Source organism: Coenobita brevimanus, chromosome 62 (genome assembly GCF_032717465.1).
Source record: "Coenobita brevimanus isolate Jiangsu-jjx chromosome 62, ASM3271746v2, whole genome shotgun sequence".
Classification (NCBI taxonomy): Eukaryota; Metazoa; Arthropoda; class Malacostraca; order Decapoda; family Coenobitidae; genus Coenobita; species Coenobita brevimanus.
In genome coordinates, this window is record NC_137015.1 from 26,978,640 (window position 1) to 27,003,340 (window position 24,701).

A 24,701-nucleotide genomic window follows, 5' to 3' on the forward strand; every position below is an offset into this window, starting at 1 on the left:
AATCTCTATTGGAACGAATTTGCTGATAAAGAGGCAAAATCGGCATGTTCTCTTCCTTCTGTTGGGTATAATAAGGTTCCCTATTCTGATCTGAAGACCGTTATCCGTAACTTTGTTTGGTCTGAGTGGCAGGCGAGATGGGCTTCCCCCTCCCTGGCCAATAACTCGAAGTATAAAGAGATTCGGCCATCGGTCTATGCCTGGTCATCCTCTTCTCAGGCTTGTCGGGGTTTTGAGACAAGGTTAACTAGGCTGCGAATTGGCCATACGCGTTTGACTCATGGGTTCCTTTTGGACCAAGGGGTCCCACCCGTGTGACATCTGTCATGTCACAATAACTTGCAGGCATTTCTTATTGGACTGTCCGACCTATGCCCGCTCTCGGGCGAAATTTTTAACAAATAGGGGATCCCTATCAGTTGTTTTAGGTAATAGGGCAAATGTTTCTAGCCTTATGGCGTTTTTAAAGGAGACAGGGCTATACTGCAAGCTGTGATTAGTGTTGTCATAGTTATGTTTTAGGGCTTGCTGTCTACATCTTTTTTCATTTTACCTACGATTTTAGTTGCATGATTATTGTGTAGTAGTTTTCTCTATTTTTATACTCATTCTTTTAAACTATCGTCTTTCATATCTCACTTATCAAAGGCCTTTGGCCTAAACTTCATATTCCATTCCATTCCATTCCATTGGAGCGAAGAATATCTTTTGAGCCTACGAGAAAGATTTTATGGGGATCAGGCTGCCGGCGACAAGTCAGTTATAAACAGAGGAAATCTTAGTGAAAACAGAATAATCAAGTTCCCAGTGGCCATTAGCTAAAGTGATCTCCAAGCACCCACATTCAGAGGGGGTGCTGAGACTCGTAATAATAAAATATAAGGGATATACCAATGTAAAAATTATTTATAAGCTGGTACTCCTTGAGTTAGTGGCTACCCCAGATACAGGGGATGGTAGAAACCAAAAGGGTCAAGATGTGCGACCAAGAAGGGTCACAGCACAGGGTTCTCGAGACCTATGCAGAGAACTCCTGGCTAAAGGTCACATTACATGATACAGCGTATCATTTTCCAACGGGCCCCATATCTGTGGGAAATATTTTCCCCCAGAGCAGTTGTGCTCTCTATGTCCCTGGTTAGAAGCAGAGGAAAACCTGGAGATCGTTAATAACTATTCAAGCGGTTTTTATAACCCAGAAATTAAGTTCTCTTTAATAATTCTTATTATTAATAAATTAAATGCTACTGCGTTTAACCCTCGTGGACAACTATATTGTAAATACATGTAAATAATTGGAAAATTCCATTGGCCTAAACTGCGTCTGCGTGGTAGATGACGTGTCCTGATGATGAAAAGCCCTTACATAAAAGCAGACGTGGGTTTAAAATATTTACATAGACAAAGGGAATATTTGGTTTGGCTTTAATTAAAACTAAGATTAATTAGTTAGATTCGCCCTGCATATATCATGATGTAAGCTAACTGTATTTAGCATTGTAATTAATTAATAATTGGCACCTGTAATATTCTGAGGGATCAGAGGCCCGCGATGTTGACTTACTCTGCTCCTAGATCTGGTTCAAGCAGTAAATACACACCTCAAGGATGCTTGGCAGCCCAGGCAACCGACCTAAAGAAGGCACGTCGTCATCTGCTGTCTGACTTTTTCTAGCTAAGTAACCTTTACGAATTGGCCAATGGGGTGCTTCTGAAAAGCCTAGTATTCCGTCAGATGGCTCCACTGTAGCAGTAAACACATTCCCGCGCTGTTTAAAAAGCACAATTTTATTTGTTAAATATTTACACTGTTGTGTGAAATTGTGAATCGTGGTAATGTCATATGCCGTAATATAAATAATACAAATAGAACACGTATATAAAACGTATCATGAATTGTTTATATTTATCATAAACTGAAATTAAAATATCACTGATGGCATGTGATGGCAATCGCCATGTCAGTGGTCCTATATTATTTAATTTCTGCTACATTTAGTGCAAGTTAGATTCTTAATACATAGTTTGTTCAGAGTGTAAAGTACGCCTAGTGGATATCTTGACTCATCCAGTCTCTATGTGGGCAGAAATTTAATATTGAGTAAATACTGGCATTCACCATCATAAATCATCCGGTCTGAGGAACCGTCCCAAAACCAAGATCGTTTACGCGTCATTTTTTGCCCGGTCTCACCGAGGACAGACGACTGTGGAAGGTAAACAAGCCAAGACATCGACTCCAAGTGATCCACAAGATTCACACGGAGTCAAGTTCAGTATTCACGAATATATATATATATATATATATATATATATATATATATATATGTCGTGCTGAAATAGGAAAATTGACATTTTAAACAAAATGAGCAAGGTTGTTGCTGGTTTATCTAACTTGTTGTGAGAGTTGCCGATTTAGTTCATTCTCTGGATATTTTGTTCAATCGGCAATTTTTCCTTTTTCAAAAGATGATAAACTAGTGGTAAAAGTATAAAAATAATAAAATTATTGTTATAATTCGTTTCAACAAGAAATTATAAGAATAATTTAAACACCTCAAATATGAAAAAATAGATGATTTTCTATATACTCTTTGCAAATTGTTATCAAATCCATACACCATTTTCCTTTTAAAAAAATAAATAGTTTTTTCATCTATACTGAATTCAGTGTCTACATCCTCGGGCACTCCATTCCAGAGAGGTTTTTGCTACAAATGTCGTATTTATCGATTCCCATAATCTATTTCTCTCTAAGAGGTATGTGTTGTTATAGAAAATCAATCCAGCATTTATTCTGTTTACATTTTGGGGCAAATCTAAGTCATGTAGGTTTATCTGGTGGACCATACAGTTGTTGTATGTTTAAAATATCATCACTCTCCAGTTTAAAGTCTGCTGAATAATCTCTCACATAGTATGATAGATTCATAATGGAATAAACAAATTGAAAAAATATAAATATCTATAAAGAAATTATCTTATCATTATTAGAGTTTTATTAAATATAAGTATAAATTAAAAATTTAATATATATATTTTTGCGGAAAACCAAATCGATTGTTTGTATGGAGAGATGAAGAATCTCGAAGAAGCGGCCTCTGCATCAGCTTTGGTTCGCATTTTCAGAGCTATGTACAGTTATTTATGGCCACCCAAAAGTGAATATTATAATGCTGAAATTAAAGGAGAAGAAGAATGTGATGAAATTGTCCAAAAGCTGGCACAATATGTGATAATTCAAAAGAGAGAGAATAAATCATCAGATATGTTTCGTTGTTTTGCACATAGTTCCTCGTGCCTATCTCAGACGTGCTCCCCGTCTGCTTGTTGTTTCGCCGTACTCGTCGCCATTTGAACGGTACAAATGAACACAAATGCAATGTATTAACTATATATCTCACAATTCTTCGCACATATGTGGCTTGGTGTAGATCGACAAATTGTGATTTACCATCCTGTCCTTTCAAACGTTTAAGGTCCCAAGTGCTAGAAGAAGAGAAAATTAATACAAAGGAATGTGAGGAAGCCGCTAAGAAGCTAAAAGAGTGTGTGATAATCCAAAACAAAAAGAATAAACTGGAGGATCTGCTTCTTTGTTTTGCACACAGCGCTTCATGTCCATCCGAAAAATGCTCCCCCTCCTGCCTGATGTTTCGCCGTGTTCGTCGCCATTTAAATAATAAAGAAGAACATAAATGTAGTGTGCTAAAAATATACTCTACAATTCTACGCCTACATGTGTCTAGATGTGAAAAGCATAATTGTGAGTTACCATCCTGCCCTTTACTACGAAGAGCCGCAGCACCTCTTGCTCGTTTAACCCTTTAGTGGACAAGTGGTTGCATATTTACGGATGTTTAGACTATTATATATAAATGAAGGTGTATCTGCTCCGCCAAAACAACGACAAGTCAATATTATAAAACTGACTGATTTTCGATATAATTTAAAATGAGTATAACTACCTTTTACAATATAACAAATTTTCAAGGAATAATAAATAAGAAAAGAAGTGAAATAGAATATTTTTATATTATACAAATATATAGTTTAGATGCCTTTCCAATTGGAACAGGTAAAAGTTTCATTGTTCAGGAAACCCTTAATTTCATTAAAAAGACTAATTTGTCCACACAAAACATTGAGAAACTTTCAAGTCGTTCCCTGTTCCTAAAACCACAAAAAGGTTATTATGATTTTATTCTTTTTTCTTGATGATTTATTATCTTTATGTGATACATTATTTAATGAGGATACTTTTTCTGAAATAGATAGGGAAGGTAATATAACTACATCATATAATCGTTTCAATTACAGGTATTATTTTGATTTGTTACAGTCAAAATCAGATTATAATTCAATTGTAAATTCACAAATTGGTGTTAACGGGCATTATATTCGACGCATTAATGAAATTCTTTCAGATATTCTTAAAGAATACAGATATGCATTCTCAACTAATAGTAAGAATCCATCTAGGATTAAAATTTTATTCTCAAGAGATCTTGGAGCTTCAGCAATGCAATTTACCATAAGTAGTTTCCTACAGGTGGGAATATTTTTAGATGATATTGAGAAGACCGTTATAGAACTGAAAGACGAGTACAAAAAACGCTGTACTCTCATTAATACCTGTTTTGGACCAGCTCAGCTTAAATGTGTTATTAAAATCGACTCATTTCTTATAACACAAGTCTTTCAAGATAATATAAATGAATATATGTTTTGGTGTTATAAGAATATGTTAAAGAGAGGGAGAAATGAGGAATTACAAAGATATTCCAATTTTGATTTATTCTTGAAAATATTTACATATGATAGAAAATATAAAGAAATTAATAATATAATTGATGAAAACCTTCTTTCTCTTTATAATGAAAAAATATATTTAAGAAATAAGGAAGATTTATACAATAATGAAGATGAAGTAAATTTATTATTATCATCTTGTGATCCATATTCATACTGTAAGGAGTTTGCTCAATTATTAGCTAAAAAAATACTGAAATAATGTTTCCTTAAACCACTTGCTTTTCTATGATCAACATAACACTTGCGAGTCTGATTTCCCTTTGCTACAGGTGGAGGGGATGAATAACAACTTCAATTCTTGCTGACCCGGAATGGGAGTTGGTTGCTCACTAAAAGGCTTAATCTTCCTTTTTTAGAATAATATTTACACTCTGAAAATCACCAATCCATAAAACACCCAGATAATTATCAAAAAATGAATCTCTTTTAATACTCAATTCTTTATATACTTCTCTTGGGGGCCACAAACAAAAAATATTATTCACCTTCATATTTAAAAAATTAAAGAAACAACAAATATTTATTTCAAAACTAAGAATTTTTCTACCTATTGTAAGATAATAATTAATATTACTCAGAGAACTAGGTTTGGAATAAATGGTTTCCATACCCAAACATTGTAAAGGATTAAAATGTGATTTAGGCACTATCTTTATTTTTTCTTTAGTGATATATGTATATGCCTTAAATTCATCTCCTTCACATATAATGCAGTTTCTTTTCAGTTCTTTGATGTATTTCTCACATTTTTCGTAAGATTGGTGTCCAATATCATATAATAAAAAACATATATTTAAATTGTTATCTGTTTTCATATTCCAATAAAGATTCGCTTGTAATGCCATTGTTTTTATTTCCGAAGCTGTTGCTAGAGGGACTAGGTCTAGTAGATTTTTTTTATTCAAATATTTTGGTAATAATAGTCGTTGATAATAAAGAAGGTAAGATCGATCAATATCTTCTTCAGATGCTTCTTTTATAGATATAGAATTCTTTACCACACAGCAAAATGTAGTGGGTTCCATAATAAATTCAAAGCATTTCATATAATTATCCAGTACACTATAAGAAAAGACGGTCGGTAAGGATAAAGAATCTAATTCAAATCTAATATATAATTTACAATTTCCTTCTAGTATTAAATGTCTGATATTATTATTATAGAAATTAACTATGATTAAGCTGGTGTGGACCAACATTGATTGTGAATAGATATAAGCATTATATTTTTGTCTACCCACCGACGGAACAAATAATATAAAATAATTTTCCTTCGTTATAAAACATAGTGGAATCTCATCTGCCGGAATGGGATGATCGTCATCTATTACCGTTTCTCTGAATATTTTCTCTAAATCTTCTTTTATTAAATCAATTTCCTTTTTCTCCGATACATGAAAAAATAAAAGTGAATAATTTATAAAAGCGATACGAGAAAAATTAATAATAAATGTCTCATATCCTAAAATGAGTGTAGAAAAAACACCGTCCAGTATATACCATACCATGGTGGGTATCCTCTTACAACATCTTAATGAAAATAGTAGCTGCTTTTATAACAGCGCTTGTACTTTGAGAATCTGGAGGCAAACAGTTTTTCCTACTGAAAGAATAAAGGAAAAGGAAGAAATTTTTTCATTTACAGATAAAGTATATATTAATAATGATATATGTGATATAATGAAGAAAAAGAGAAGAGAAGATATGGAATTTAGTAAAACAAAAAATAGAGAAAAAATTATAGAAAACTTAAAAGAATATGTACCTTCCTTCATGAATATCGATCCCAGCCGTATTATAAATGATATTGGTGATATACAAAATGCAAAAAAATATCCTCTTTTATTTTTATTAAATACATTTAACTTGTGTTTGTTTCGAGTATTTTCAGTTCCCTTAGAAACCGAAGAGAAGTTTCTTATCAAAGCAAAGTTTGAACATGATGGTGATTCTTATTACATGAGTAGACTCAAAAACGTTTTAAATATATTCGGTGGGGCGATATCATATTATCTGAAATATTTATATCAGAGAGATAAACTTGCTAATTCATTTTCTAGAGAAATAAAAAACGCAATTAATGAATTTAATTTTGTTATGCAAATTTTTTACCATATAAAAAATTGTCAAGAAGATCATGAAAAAATTCGATTTAAAGGATGTTTCTATGAAGCCATCTTATCAACGGATATATGTAAAGAATTATATGAATTAATAAAAATACCGAATATAAAGCTCTGGTTGAAATGGGAGCCATTATTAAAAACATGAGAGATGTTAATAATTACTGGTGGGAAGAAATGGATGCTAGCATAGAAGATTATAAACAACGATGTATATCTTTTGATAATATTCAGATAGTCCAGTTACCCGTTTTTTACCATATGTGGCCATCTCTCTTTCTCATTGCACTTACTGGAAAGCAAAATGATCACTTTGTGGAATTTATGACCAAACATGTTCATATTATGACTGGATGTATAATCTGTATAAATAATTATCCATCAAAATTATTTGAAGGAGTGCAAATATACAATCTTATTCATTCGCAGACTTTACCTCTTTTATTCAAATTTCTTTTGAATTCAGAAGAAAGAAACAATCACCCACTAAAGGAGAATATAGTTTATCCAGCCAAATGTTATATATATCACACAATAAAGATACTAATGGAAAAGAAAGGAAAGGACATCTATATTGATAGAGAAGCTCTTATTAAACTTGGCAGTTTTCTTTTCCTTTTGCTATTGGTGTTGGGTTCGAATGAAAACCAAATCGACCATTTTAACTTAGTTCAGAAAAATGCACATATCCTATCTCTGTGGATGCTTAGAAATATAATAAGAATTTCCAATGGAAGGGATTTTTATCCCCTCAACCAACTAATTCAATATGGAGAAATAAAAGAATTAATGTCAGAGTTTTCATTTTTATTTCACAATCGTTCTCAAATAATATTTGATGCTATTCAAAAATATATAACAAATTATAGATTACAATGTTGGATTGAATTATTTAAAAACATTAAACGCCAAGTAGAAGAAGAAAATTTCAGATTTTTTGAACCGGTGATAAAAACAGATTTTTCTTCTTCTTCATTTATTGCCTTCTTCGAAAGAGAATTCTTAGCCTAGGGTCAAATTAAAGTTATCATAAAGAATGTCTCCTTCGATCTTCATCAGAGTTATTGATTTCGGTTTTATTTCCCAATTCTTGTCTAATATCTTGCACTTGTCGAGTTTTTCCACCACCGTTTCTAGGCACTGAGAGTTGCATTCAAAAAGTGATATATGTGGAATGGGGTTCTTACGTTTCGATTTCAAAAAAAAATCCCTCTTTCAGATGGGTATCTAAAATCTTGGGAAATTCTTCTAGTATCTGGTAAAAATTTGGTATATTCAAAATAAGGCCAATAATTTTCCGACCAAATATACCAAACTGATTGGTAGAATATATTTTAATGGGATTAACATTCAGCCATTCCTTGATTGTAGTTATATAATCCAGAAGCTCCTTGTTTTCATTGCCGAGATATCCAACAAAAAGTGTTATGTGATTTGGGCGTCTTATTACATCTTTCTCTTTCTTGAACTGATTGGTAACATTCATCAGAGTTTCTGTATCTGATTCCGATAATCTTACGGAGAGATAGTATAGTGGAGAGTTCATGTTGATAGTGTGGCCGTTGGGCTATGCGATCCTCATATATAGCAGGCATCCAACTACCAACCAGATAGGTCCTTTTCGCCTCAGTGTTATATACGACCATCTGGTCATACAACTACACCTTTGTCATAGGAATAGTGGTAGTTAGTGTTGGATTGTTTTTTGTTGTTTTTTTTTTACAATAATATTTCAACCATAACACCTCTTTCATTTATATAAAATATTAAAAAAACCAACTTTATTGATAATAACCTAATATAGCCACTTTCCAGCTAAAGGATGCGAAATATTAATTGTCTATAGTAAGATGTAAAATATAAAATATTAAAAAAAACAACTTTATTGATAATAACCTAATATAGCCACTTTCCAGCTAAAGGATGCGAAATATTAATTGTCTATAGTAAGATGTAAAATAAAAAAATATTCAAAAACCAACTTTATTGATAATAACCTAATATAGCCACTTGCCAGCTAAAGGATGCGAAATATTAATTGTCTATAGTAAGATGTAAAATAAAAAAATATTCAAAAACCAACTTTATTGATAATAACCTAATATAGCCACTTGCCAGCTAAAGGATGCGAAATATTAATTGTTTATAGTAAGATGTAAAATAAAAAAATATTCAAAAACCAACTTTATTGATAATAACCTAATATAGCCACTTGCCAGCTAAAGGATGCGAAATATTAATTGTCTATAGTAAGATGTAAAATAAAAAAAATATTCAAAAACCAACTTTATTAATAATAACCTAATATAGCCACTTGCCAGCTAAAGGATGCGAAATATTAATTGTCTATAGTAAGATGTAAAATAAAAAAAATATTCAAAAACCAACTTTATTAATAATAACCTGATATAGCCACTTACCCTCTAAAACTTGTCCCAAATTGATTTTTGAAAGTGCTTATTTTTATGAAGATAAAACCGATGACCACCCTTCATATTATACTATTGAAACTTTATTCTCCTATAAATAAAAAATTAAGTATGATTATATCCATGTATAAATAATGAAATTTGGAAAACTCCAACCCGTTACTCAACCAACGACTTTATCAGAGCCAGCGAGGATTGTTTCTATGCTTCTTTCCATTTTTTTTCAACAGATTCATGATCTCGAAGGAGAGAGTATTCTTCTATTTAGAATTTTTATGTTAGCAAAATATAATGATATTAATAATAATAATATAAATCTCCTAACATGGAATTCAGCAGAAGGAACATATACACCTTCTAGCTCTTCTCTCATTTTTGCTCCCGAAAATTTATCTGTAAGTCATGAAATAAATAACGCAATAAATAAATAAAAAATTTCCATTGTTTTTCCTTCTTTCCTTTAATTATAAATTTATTTTTCTTTATCCTTAAAATAAAAAAAATGTTATCTTTAAAGATAGGAGATAAAAATATATATATCAGAGGAAATAATGAATACACAGAAAAATATGTACATAAACTACCACCGATAAATGACGTTGAAGAAATAAATATTAATTTTTCTAACAGGGACTGCGACGAAGAATTGATCCAATGCGATCCTCAGTCTGATTCTACATCTCTAATAGAATGTCTTCAATGTAAAGAACAAAATGCGCGTTGTATAGATGTATCTGATACTCCAATCGTTTCTATTGAGAATGGAGGAGAGAAAGGGCGATTTCCTCCGGGTAAATTCGGTGTATGTTTAGTATCTGAGCAAGGGACTCACTCTGAGGACTTCAATTTTCACACAACTAGAATTGTCGTAGGTGCCATAAGAAGGGGAAACCAACACTATGCCAAGGCTGTAACTCAATGTATAAATGATAATATCGTCACAAAATCATGGTCGAACAACGATTACAACTATTTTCGTAAACCTTGTGATAAGATTGTTGCCTGCCTTCCAAATGGAGCTTTGCGCCATCCACGGACCCAAAAATTATTTTAGATGTCGGAGAGATCGATTTCGATTTGAATTCAGCCACATGTGAATGTCCAGAGGGGTACAAGTCTACCACCATCTCAGGTGGAGGGCTGCAGTGCATTCCCAGAAATCCTATACCCAGATGTCAGGTATCGTGGACATTATTAAATAATGATGATGATGAGAATTACCTGTGTATTTGTAACCCTGCTCTGCATATCAACGCCAGTGTGGCAACCAATGACGAATTGTTATACAATGTAGAAAACTCGGCCTTCACTAATCAGAATATTTCAAACATGAGGTTCGTCTCGAGTACCCTTCTGAACAATTGCGATCATTGTTTGCCCCTTCCTGGAGTGAGTTCGAAGAATGCTGCCTTCTCCTACAATTGTCTGAGTGAGCAGACTGCCGATGTGACTCCCGAAAAGTGCTATGGGGGGCATCTTATTGAATCCCTCCTACTGGTGAAAGATGGACTCTTGGAAACGGGCGTTTACAAAGAGTCTTGTTATGTGAAAGGGGGTGTTGTTACGGTTCGAGGTAAAGGTGGTATATCTTCTTACTTGGAAGGAATGGACTACTATAACAATCCGAATTATATCTTAGAAGGAGGGAGCGATCCGCCCAATTCCAGCCTCAGAGTAATAAGACCCCCACCCTTTGGTGTTCATGGACTGGGAGAGGACTCGGGAGATCACGCTTTGGGACTGTTGGTATCAGCGGGACGGGTGTATCCCGGTTGTGTTTACTCTCGTCTAGGTACGGAGGAGAGAAAAACCAACTACAATGAGATAAAGACATTTATCGACAGACAAGAGAATCATGGGAGTTTTATGCAGAGAATCAATGATCCCGGTATAGTGGCGGGAGCTTTTCTGCTTCCGAAGATTTTCACGAGAGAAGGCGAAAAACTCCTTCCTCCTTCTGATATGAGAAATTTTCCACTGGGAGTCCTCAATCATAGAAGGGCAGCTGGTTACTACTCCCTGTTCGATCTCATCGACAGAATCGTCATCGACGGATCCTCGGGAAGTTTTCGCGATATTTTTCCACCCTCCGTTCTTTATGAGGGAGTTGCCAATCTCTCCGAGTCTGAATTCGATCTTCTAGGTGGGCTATTGATAGAACCTACCAATATAAACCCGAGAGATATCGCATGGCGGAGAAATTACGTCTGTGAAGAATTATGGGCTAACACTCCAACTTTCACCAATTTCTATGCGGGAGGCAAGCACGTCTTTGGAGGACTATTAACACTCTCTCGGGAACCGCAAGTACCCCTGGGTCCAGCTATAGTGGCCAATTTTAATTCCCACTGCTCCGGAGCTTCCCTTCAACAGAACGGAGATTCATCGTACTTGGATTGCAGAGGGGGGAAACCCATCGATTTTTTAACCACCCAGTTACACGGCGCCGAAAATTATCTAGAGAACGAAACCCTTCTGAGTCTTCCTCCAAATGTACCGTGCGGATTTCCGGAACTCTTAGAGTTCTCTTCCAGGAATTTTATGTCGGATGATGAAACCATGGCGAGATTCAAAAATCAGTACAGTAACGGAAACAGATCTAGGGGGGGGATTAAGGATTATCTAGCGAGAAAGTATGATTATAAACGCGCGCGCATCCCGGTTTGTGGGACGGATTACGAGAAGGTAGGGGATCGAGAGGTGGGAAGGAGCCTATACCATCCGCCCCCTTGCGTGATGGAAGCTTTTATTCAGCGCGACACCTTAAGAAATTTCTCCATGGTTAACGCACCATCCTCTCCTCGGGCATCTCTCATGCATTTCACACAGCACTGCGCCAACTACGTGGACTGCCTCCTGACCCACTACAAATTTCTCTTGAACGGCGACTGCTGGATGGGCGCGAGTCTAAACCAATATCTTCCCATTTTTACGATAAACGAAAAAAACACCTATCCGTTGTCTCCGAAGAGAGACCATCACGTTGATGGTACCCCATTTCTTTCTCGCCCCGTCGACTCTCTGAAGAACCCCATAAACGATGTGAGGAGGAATAAAGCTGCTTCTGCGAGGGGTTGTGATACCACGGACGCCTTTTGCAGGAAGAGACTGAAAGAACCCAAAATCAACGTATCCATGATATGCGAGGCTAGTCTGCATTCCAGAGCTACTCTGTATACTCCCTACATTATGGAGAAGAGACTCCCCCTCTCTTCCATTCAGAGATATTCTGCCTATTTCAAAATTATGAATAATTTAGAAGACTTGGAAGAATCGCTGAATAGCGCGTATCTTTTCACTCGTCCCACCAACTACGAGGGTAGAAAGATACCTCACACTCCAAACGCATTTTCAACCTGTCCCCATAACCAGGAACATATGTCTTATCTATACGGAAGGCAGATGGTCACTCCGTTTCCAGAGAATAATCCTACCAGTTTTTTTACCATTGACTACACAAATACCAACTACAACGTTCCCCATTCCAGAATACTGACGAATCCCCCGAAGGACGCGTTTACTCGAATCTTTAGTCACCGTGGGTCCCAGCACCATCAGGGCAAATATGCTCAATTCTCGGGACGACGGGCCGAGCGATATCATCTTGCAGTTGGCGACTCCCGCCCACCGCCACGAAATGAAAGGAAAGGGGAAATTATCCTTCGTTCATAATTATCCGATAAAGTTACCCTGTCGTTATGGCTACGAATCCGGACAAGTTGTAAGTGAAGGGACTTGCGGCCTAGGAGGGTATCTATGCGGTTACAGGCCTTGGCATCAAAATAATAAAGAGGGTTGGTTGGATGGATTTTCGTGTCGCTCGCCAAACGAAACCTACGACTTGGATTTTTTTCAAACCGATTTCTCGGATCCGGCTTCCGTCTTTAGATTTTTTCTCAAGCATTATGGAAGTGGGATGCTTTTTAGAATGGGTAATTCCTGGCCAATGTGCAGTCGATATTCCTATGGAGCATACCCCTTTACTCGTCAAATGACGGATCAGATTTCACAGAACAGAGTATCTATGGGTTTCGAATCTGCCTCTTCCAATTTCTCCACAATTATGAGGGAAGAAAATTTCCTAGCGGACAGCTAGGTCAGCTCGCTTCAGTGTTATATACGATTACATAAATGCACGGAGTTATTGATAATAACCACTTGCCAGCTAAAGGATGCAAAATATTAATTGTCTGTAAACACCAACTTCATGGATATAGCCACTTGCGTTAATTAATAAAATTTTATTTTTTTTTATTTTTTTTCTCGTAGTATGGACACATATCCAACTTTGAGTATTGGTTTTCTATATTATCAAAAATACCCTAGAATTTTTATAGCAGGTCTCGAGCTTTTAAACCGGACTTCTAAAAAATTCAATGTGATGTTTATAGGAAATGAACTGGCAAAAAGTGCCATGCTCAATTTGGCAGCATTAATCGAGTATAAAGATAAAGATCTCACCGAGATATTTAAGAATATAGAAATTATTAAGGTAAACGAAAAAACTTTTCTGGATATGAATTACGAAATTCGTTTTTTACCGGTTCTCACATCTCATCAGATGGAAATTAAGAAAAAAACGCAGGAATTTACAAAGAAAATCAATCCACTCGAAATATGGGCCTCTAATTTTAGACCAGGATTTTCTACAAAGTCTCACTCCCATCTTAAAAGTGAAAAAGAGGAAAAGATAAACAAGAAAATACAGATATTTGGAGATCGTTGTCAATATAAGATTGTTGTTTATTTAAAACTTTTAATAGATTCGCATGCTCAGTTTAACCAGTGGTTGAAATACTTTTCAGAAGACATTACGAGACTTGCTGCTTTTGTCATTTTTTCCAATACTCATGTTGTTATATGATTTTCTATACTTTGAATTCCTAATTTCTGTCCCAATGCTTTTACGCAGTTCTGCATAATTAGGTTTATTGTTGATTATTTTTCTTTTCTAGTAAATGATACTTCTTTCTCCTCATCTTTTTTCTCCCCCTCTTCTGTCTGATTTTCCTTTTCTTCAACGGTGAAATCATCCAATAAGAGATAATTTGTGATAATCTCACATTTATTTAAAATCAGTAGATATTTTCCTATGAGATTATTTAAATGTCCACTATTAATGGCTTGGTGACGTTTACAAATACTCTCCATTGTCATCTTTATTATTGATTTTATTATGATTCGCAAAGTAGTATATCTCAATCGCAACTCCTCTAAATCTATAAGTTCCCTCTTTTTCTTGACCAATTCGGTCGTTATTTCATCGTTCACCATAATTCTATATTCATTTTTCTCAAGCTGCTCTGCCAATCGACATTCCATAGCAGATTCTCGGACCTCATCTTCTTTATAAGTATAGCCGGTTAGAAAAAGGGTATCTTTATGATTTATATTATTATTTAAGTAAATTTCTAAAAGAGTTTTATTTAAATCTTTAATTGTTGTACCCTTTTTATTATGAAAATCTTTTATTTCTTTTAATAATTTATCATTATATTTAATATGGTAAAAAATACCCAATAATATTTTAGTATCCGAGACTGTCAGGGCGTAATAGTTAATCAAGGTCTCAATAATAGATTTTGTAAACATGGCGAAGGTAAAATAATAAGAAAAATTTAAAAAAAAATCATTTATTTCTAGATGTATCTAGAGATTCCCATAAATCTATAAGCTTTATAATCATCAATGTATATTCATTGACTAAATTTAAATAGTACAGTTTTATTTTAGCAACATGACCGGTATTCGGTATTTTGAATTCACTGGAAGAAATGAGCTCGGTGGTGGATCCTCGCCATTTCTCTGGAAGCTGAAGAAAGGAATTTTCGTTGATTTCCAGAACCATACATCCAAACTCTTGTAAAACATCTAAATGGCGAACACATTCTTCAAGAAATTCAGACACTGCATAATAAAGATCCGTGATTAACATAAGTGTAGACTGAAACCCCAACTCTTTCCAAATAGTCAATTGGAAAATAATCCTTGTACAGTAAAAAACCCACACTTTGTTTTATTTCATGCTTTAGATTATATTCCAGAGTTTGTTTTATGTGAATGGAAATTAAATTGAAATAGGAATTTATTGTTGAATCATCCGCTAATTTTGCTATGCCTTTACAAAGATGAATTTTAATAAAATGTTTGGGAATATAAACCTCAATGATATTTATTGGATAAACAGATTTGAATGTTTTTGTTATTATCCTGTTGAAGAACAAAAGAAATATAGTACAATAACTGTATCTGGAAAAAGTATAAAAATCTTCAAAGATTTTCTCTTCATTTTCCACATTAAAAATAGATTTAGAAAGTTCACGTTTTTCTAAATTATATTTATTTATTAAAATATTCTTTAAAAAGACATATAGATTTAAGAGTAAAAATGTTATTCACTTTTATCGATAAGCTCTCACCATCACGATTCACTTCCAGCGTGGTGTTCGCCATCGATGTATGCTCGGCATGTAGAGTATAAAGTGACAAATTATGAAGTCTCGTCGCCATCAATCGTCAGTAGCGTCTTTTGGCTTATACTACAGAGAATTTCACTAGGATCTGTCTCCTTGTCATCTACGTAGGCGACCGACCATCCCGATGAGTTGCATATTCCCAACTCATAATCTTTGTACATTTCATCAATAAATAATTTATAATTATTAAAATTAATTTCATTTAACTTCCTTAACTTGACATACTTTGCTAGAGTAAATAAATCTGAACATTTAAGAATTATATTCTCTTTCATAATGAATGTGCTTGAAAATTTACTGGGGAAATCTTTTAAAGATATACCATTTGATTCCAGTCAAACAAATATTTATATATCTCATCATATTCCTGGTTGTTTTATTTTACCCTTGCCTGAAAAACCTTCATCATCATCAGTTTTAAAAGATTTCCAAAGATGAATTTGATTTATTAAAATGAAATTTGGAAATATGAATACAAAAAAAGAAAGAGAAAAAAACTAGTTAGAAAATAGATAATCGATATTATAAACACTAGTATCGTAACAATTAAGCCATGATATTGAACTGCTAATTTCACACATTTTTTTATATAAAGTTAATGTCTCTCTTGGATTCATCCATATTATGAATCTCGTCACAGACAGCCAGTGGATGATGCAAATTCAGTGGAATAATCCTTTTCTTTGTCAAATTTCCTATATTATCATTATTGTTATCATATAGACTGGATTCAAGTCTGAGACCTCTTCCAAATAATTCTACATTATCGTATAAATCTGAAAAATTTAATTGATTCTGTGATATATATAAATCTCTTTTTTGACGAACATTGCAAATTTTATCTCTCGAAGAGTTAAAGGATATTTCAAAGGTGTCACTCGATTTTAGCGGAACATCCAAATTGGAGAGAATTTTCTATTTTGAAGGAATTAGGATAAAAGTGTTCACTTTCGGTTAGTGTGTATAAAGAGGTAGGAAAGCACATTTGCACAAGAGACGAGATTTTTAGGGAACTAATATCATAATCTCTAGCAATATTGCTTAAAGAAGCTAATAATCCGTAGGTTCTGTAATTTCTTATCATTGCTGCCGATTTGAAATACTTATTATTTTCAGTTATATCCCCCAGTGGAGATAATAAACTGACCTTTTTTAAAAAGGGTGAACTATTTCGAGAGGGGATTCGGGAAGATAGCATTATCTTGCCCAAATTTAGTCTCGTTTCTTGAAATATTTTCATCATGTTTTCAAATTTCCTATTACTACCGATGTATGATTTCCCCTCAAAAATAGAATGGAACAGATTCTCGTGGCCTCCAACAACGATACCCGAAATCATTCTCGAATTTTCCAGAGCCTGGGCAGAAAGTAGATGAAAATCTAGCGGGTTCTGAGGGGTAAAGTTGCCCAGAATATTTTCAACGGGAAAAATAGAAAAGGCTGAGGTTGCATTGATAGGGTTTCTTGTAATGTTTGGGAGGGAATCACCATACATGTTATACCAAGCCGGTGTTCCAAACCATTTATCGGATATAGTTTTGCTATTTCCTATATTTAGTTGATCAGGCGATATATAAAGAACGATTCTGTTTTTATCGGAATGATCAGCATTTTGGGGAAGCACTATCGGACCGACGGAGGTTGTGGCAAGTTTAACATTCTCCCGCGTAAATTCGGAGATATTCTTCAAAGATCTAGAGGTCACAATAGGTTCCACTTGTCTCGATCGGATACCAAAGAGAGGAACACCCACGGAGGCAATGGGAGTATCCGTTTTACCGGGTACTACGTTCACAAAATCGTCCTTTGGTACACAGACATAATCGTCGGTTTGATAAGTTGCAACCTTCGTCATATCCACATACGTCAAAACACATGGATTCACCTGACATTTTGTAAAATCAGTGTACTCTTTATTGGACTGGACGGTAGTGAGAAGCGCATTCCCGAGATAGTCTAGCTGCCCTTCACACTACGCAGGATATTCTATTTTCTAAAAAATAATTTTTATCATTAATTTTTCTAATGTATTCTTTTAGTGAAAGAATCATTTAAATTCTGAATTAAATGAGTCAAAGCTATATCTTCATGTCGAATAATTTTACTGTCACCATTTCTTTCATCCTTTAAAAAAACTTCATTTTCCCAGTTGGGGTTATATCTATATTTTTTAGGATCGTGGAGACATGCTACATTTGTGTCACAATGGTCACCTCCAAATAAGAAAGGATACTTACAATGACAAGTAAAAATTTTTTCGCTAACCGAATAAACCAGTTGACCTGTGTGAATTGAACATTTTATTACCTCCTCCTCCTTTCCATCTTTAACACTATAACAATATTTATTTTCTTTGTCAAGTAACTGATCACCATATACGGCAGAAATACCAGATATTGCGACAGCATTATCGTCTGAACAAAATAACTGACAGTCGTAATTGCTTATATGTTCTTCCTCCATTTCCACCGGATTTTCACATCTTTTTGAGGTAGAATCTGATAACGATCCAAAGTACGATGGTTTTTTTTGCGAAAAAATATATTTTTTAATTTCATTTAATGACCTTTTCTGAACCGAAGATTTATAAGTGGCAAAAATTTCATTATTTTTATCTTTATTAACTCTGACTGGTAAGTTAAATTCGTTACCGTCCATTGATAAATAATCATAATTTGGTAGGGTTTTTATATCGGTGATATTGGCCATCTGTCTTGCCTCGATCACTTTATCAATTTTAGCTTTCATATTATCCGGTGTTAATTTTTCATCATTTAGCAATTTCAACATAAATTTCTCATGTAAAGAGCATGGTGTCAGTTCTTTTTCTCTTAGAAACAATGTTATTATGAGATAAATTATAAAGCTTACTAATACTATTATCAGTAGAGTATCCATTACTAGTAACTCTGTGTTATATTTTTTGTAATAGTAATAATATATAAAGAAAATTCACCCCCTTGTCTCACTTTCAAAAAGGCAAGATGAGTCAAATCTTTCCAGTGAAATATCTTGGAACTTAATTCACTCAATATGTTTAAAAGTTTGATATTATCCTTTATATCGTACAGGTAACCTGGTTCCTTAGACAATCCAAATACTAAATATCTCTTTTCAAAAGGTAGATTATTATGAAATGCTGATGCGATAATTGAATTTGAGTTTGTTTTATTGGTATCTTGTATGAAAATATTATATTTAAAATTGAAATATTCTTTATTAATCATATAACAAATATACCTTTTATTTTGGGTTATATTATTATTTATTATATTTATCTTGAAGAGTCTGTAAGGTAATACACCTAATGGTCTAATTATATTTATTTCATTATCATAGATTTGTTCCCCCTTTTCGTTTATTATCGTCGTTGCCATAATAAAACCAGTATTTGTAAAAATATTCATTTTTTCAACAAACTTTGACATGGAAAAAGAGGGCGGAGAAACAAGAGGAGAAGGAGGAATTGTGATATTTTTACCGAATGGATTCGATGAAAAAATTAAAGGTGATGATGAGTAATAATTTATATTTTGTTTTGTAAGGGTAAAATCTAAATCTTTGCAAAAATTTTTAAAATATGGTGGATATTTTTCTTCGATTCTATCCACATCTGTTAATCCAATAATTTCCATTTCTATATGTAAAATATATTTCTCAAAATATGAAAGGATTCCACAGACAATGGTGTTGATGTTTATATCACTATATCTAAAAAAATTGAGAATATTAAAAGTATAAATTTTGGGGGTAAGTTTTTTGTAATTGGCCTTTTTCCATATTTACATAATAGGAATCAAAAGATATATAAAAAGTTTTATTTTTTCTCTGTATAAAATTTTCTTTAGTTAGAAAGAATATATATCTTTCAGGTTTCCAATATAAACCATTCTCAGAATTTGAATGAAATAAAGAAAAACTTGGTACAGTATCCGAGAAGAGAAGGCGATTATTTACAAAACAGAGCCATCTATTTACCGTGGTCATATTAGAAAATTTAATATGAAGAGTAAGAGATGGCAAACCGTGGATAATTACTGGACAAAAGGTCAATGTATATCCAAAGATATCTTTGTATTCTAAATCTAAATCTATATTTGAGTTACTGTTACTATCATAAAATACAAGCTTTTTTTTATATTTAGCTAGACTTAAATTTTTAGTAATTTTTGACATTCTACAAGTTTTCAATAATGTTATTTCCTCCAAAGTAGGTTCCCATTCGTGGAATTTTACAATCATTTTTTTTATAGGATGATACAGAAACTATAACCTTTTAGAAAATATGTTTATTCAATATTACATCTACAACAATATTTTTTTTGAAAATTTTCATCTTCTGTGGATATTAAATTACAGAGTTCTTTTATCATTTTTAATTGTGAAAATTGTCTAATGTCATTCATTTGCTTGTATCTTGAACGATAAGAGCCCCAGTGTCCTTCTGGGTTACCTGGATTGTTGGCTTTAATTCTTTGTGCAAAATCTTTAGATATCATAATCGTCTTTCTATGTTTCTCCGGATGTATAATTTTCATTGATCCATCTTTAATTAAATTTCTTAGAGAGTTTTTATTATCAGGAAATATTGTATTGGGCGTGTAATATTCTTGTCTTAAAAATAAAAAGGATTTTTTGATATTCTTTATTTGAATTTTCTTCTGACATAGGATTTACAGTATTTTTTATAAAAATGTTAATCTTACCATACCAGTCTAAACTTCTGTAACCAAAGTAGGATACAATGTGTTCTACCTCACTTTCAGTAAGTGAATTTTTTCCTTTACTAAAATGGATAAAGAGGCCCATCAATATTTTAGGTTGTATTTGCCAGTCTTGAAAACTCTGATTCCCTAACAAGACACACACTCCGTTTTCAAAAAGTAAGAGTGTAACAACCCTATAATGTTCATGAGTTATTGGTAACATTTCATCATAAAACTCAAATAATACATTTTCTCCAATTAAGGGTTTTATTGGTACCAGTATTTTTATAAAATAACCAGAAAACGTATTATTATTATTTGTGTAAACAACACCGTGTATATCAAAAAACTTTTTCAATTTAGTAAAATTCAAATTAAAAGGTAATCTAAAACTAACCACAATATTTACTATAGAACTGCTTTTTATGCGAATAGGTGATTGTAATACATTAGATATTTTTTGTAAATTGTTTTCAATAGAAGATTTGATATTAAATTTAATCCCTACACACATAATAATACCATTATCAAAAATAAGACATGTATTTTTAGGGTAACTCGTCGATTGACGCAATGGCAATAAACTGGGACTGGGATAATATCCTTGTGCATTTTTGTGATATAGCCGTCTATTTATGTGAGGAAAATATATCTCTTTTTACTCCCCTTTAGCTTTCTTAAGAACCTCTAATATCTCTTCATTTGAAACTTTATTCCTTCTTGCCAAATTTATTATTGTTTCCTCTGTAGGATTCAAATTTTTTAATTTAAAAACATTTTTTACAAGATATAGGGGATCTTGTTTAACCTCTATTTTCAACTGTATGCATACATTTACTATGGAAGTTTTTATCAAATTTATTTGTCTCAATAATGAATCCATATTAATTAATAGAATCAGAAAGGGAATAATCTTTTATTATTTTACCATCCTAAAAATTATCTAAAGTCTGATAACAAGTGATAGTCATCTTTTTTTTTTACATGGTTAGAATTTAATTTCTCTTTGAGATTATGATTTAAATCATATTCAAAAGTAGTAGATTTTTTCCTTTTCACCGATTTTCTGTATTCTTTATTTTCATCTGTTAAATATTTACCCTTTATTTCCTTAAAATGTGTACTTGAGCTGAAAGATAAAATTAATCCTAAATCATCTGATAATTTATTATATTTTTCTTGATTAAAGGAACATTTATAATACTGAGCTAGTGAAATCAAAATAAATCGTATAAATGTAATAATTTTGATATAAATAACAATTAAATTATTATAGTTGTTAATGAAATCTATAATTTTTTTTAATATTAAATCTTTACATGCTATTTGGTCTTTCAAAAGAGTTTTAATATAAGCTTCTATGATTAAATTATTCATAGAAAGATCTCCATTCCTACCATTATGAGAACCTATAAATTTATGAAAATCTTCAGCTTTAAAAAGTTTTTACAAAACCCTTTAGTTAATTCATAAAGATCATCTACCTCAGTAGGAATAATCTCATTAATATATTCTATATTTAAGAATATTACATTTTCTTTTTCTGAAATTTGTATACCTTCGGTGTCATTTTGTATAGGTGATTTTAAACTTTTTAGATAACAGAATTGTTTTAGTTTTTTCTTCGGTAGATATTGTTTGAGGGAATATTATAATATTTTCTCTTTTATCATATAAGATGAAAATTGGGATTTTTTTTTTCCTCTTATTTAGCTCAGTAAGGAATATATCTGTAAATAATTCTATGCATGAATACTTTGTTAAAAGTGAAGATAATTCATATCCTTCACTCAGACTAAAAATTTCTGTCCCATAATGATACTCTTATTAAATCGGTCAAAATAACATCAAAATATTCCCTTTCCTTTTTATTATAACTATCATCACTATTATTAAAGTCATTTAACTTTTCATGTTTACTCTCGATAATAAGTTTAACGGCAACATCGTAGAGATTTGTCAAAAGGATTCTAAGTTTATCAGGTTCATTTCCTATTGTATGTATAAGTTCATTAAATTCTTTAATTTTATTGAATTTGATTATTTGTTTTAATATTTCTTCTTTTCCTAAATCGTTATTGTTAATATATTCCTTTATAGTTTGTGAGTTATTAAAATTTTCAATGTAATTTATGGTCGTATCTGGATATTTCTTTAGATAATTAATAACATTACCTGTATTTAAAATATGAAAAATAAATCGCAAAATTGTTAAAAACATACCTTTAGTTACAAAGCCATAATATTCCATAGTTAGTATTTGCTTGATAAAATTTTCCAGTGAATTAAATTTATCTCGAGTCATTAGTGTATTTTTATTTTTCTTACCATTATCTTTCATTATATCATCATAATTATTATTGTATTTTTGAATTATAATGTCTTTGGTAATTTTTTCTTGAGGGTTATTAATCGCCAAAAATCTACTTTCTCGAATAGATTTTAAAATTTTTTCACCATATTCTACATTGTGAGAATACTTAGACGAAATTTCATACTGTGGATGAAAATCTTTAAGGATTAATGAAACTATTTTTTTTAATAATTCTACTCCTAAAACACTTTCAATGCCATTTTCTAGAGGAGAATTTGATGGACATAGTAATTTAATAATTGGCCAAACATATAAATTAAATAAAATTGATTTAACTTTTATTACATTTTCTTTCATATTCTTGTCTTTGACCACGCTCCCAAAACATTTAATAAAAATCTGACATGAACTCTGATTTCCTCTTCTTTTTTCTATTTCCTGTATAGAAGTAGCGTAAAAGATATCAGAAAGTTCCTCTTCAATTTTCTGACTTAAGTAATCTTTCTGATTATTTATTAACCTCATTGACTATATTACAAAGAAAATCATCTATCTCCTTATTATTTTTTATTTTATTTAAATCTGAGACTAGGGGATGTGTCATAGCTTCATATAACTTTGTACCAACTGTACTAGATAATCCTTTTTTGAAAACATTAAAATAAAGCTGAATTAATTTCTTTTTCATTGGATTATCATTTATTTTCTCAAGATTTTTCTTCTATTTCTTTTTTCTCTTCATAATCATCATAATCGTCTTCATCTTCATCCTCTTCTTTCTTCTTCTTCATCTTCTTCTTCTTCTTCTTCTTCTTCTTCGTCCTCTTTTTTCTAAATAATCTTCATCTTCGTTTTTATCTAATTCTTCTTTATAAATATTACTCATTTTTTTTTTTTAAAGAATTAAAACATCCTTTTATTTTATCTAGTGACTTATCCATAAACTTTTCATAGTTAATAATTGGTATTTTACAATATGAGATGACAGTTTGGAAAAAAATAGGCAGTATTAATAATAGGAATAATTGTAAGATAAAATAAATTTTTCAAAAACGGTTCCAAAAAGGCAGAGACGTATGAACACTGTTCACCCTTTTAATATAATATAGAAGGGTCTTGTTGGATCACTAGACATTTTTTTGTTTCAATATCTTCTACAAGTTCTGTTCTATTAGAATTATTTCTATCTACTATATAATAATTATATAATTTATTTACTAATAAATTGATTATACAAATTCCAAAATGTAATACTGGTACTACTATAAAGATTATAAGACTGGAATAAAAGACCAGTTTGAAATGGATTATTCCAACCTAATTGTGGATAAATTAAGTTCTTTTTAAGAAATGGGTCTTCAAATTACATATAATATCGATGTAAAAAGCATATATATTGCAACATATAAAGAAGGTTGGTATGCATGAAAAATACTCGTTTCGGGTGCATGAGAAATAATTATATTAAGTATTGTAAAAATAAAAGGAATAACATGTTTGCTAATGTTTATAAATCCGATTTTATGCTCACTCTGGGGGTAGATAAGACACCAATAACTAATAGTAATAAAAATATTAATACACCCTGTTAGTATATTTGAAAGAATCCAGGAGGGTTTATATATTACAATATTTTTAATAACTAAAAGAGCATTGAGAAATATAAAAAAGAATCAAGTAATAACACCCAAAGAGTCCAGTTTGAAATATAATAAATATGTGAGGGATTTTTTTATACTATCAGTGAAACATATATATGAAAAAAACAACACCCATATGAAAGTATATCCTATATAAATTTTATGATATTTCCACTTTTAATTTGGATATAGCAAAGG

The 24,701-nt window shown here is 32.1% G+C and overlaps 1 protein-coding gene across 1 annotated transcript in view; it reads right to left on the reverse strand.

The window, feature by feature from the left end:
- Positions 1–247: 247 nt before the first annotated feature.
- Positions 248–24,701, reverse strand: part of TRAM (translocating chain-associated membrane protein 1) — a 280,665-nt gene continuing 256,211 nt past the window's right edge. The window contains exon 7 of the mRNA XM_080275621.1: positions 248–321. Coding sequence (XP_080131747.1) covers positions 248–321 — 74 coding nt within the window. The remainder of the gene's footprint in view (positions 322–24,701) is intronic.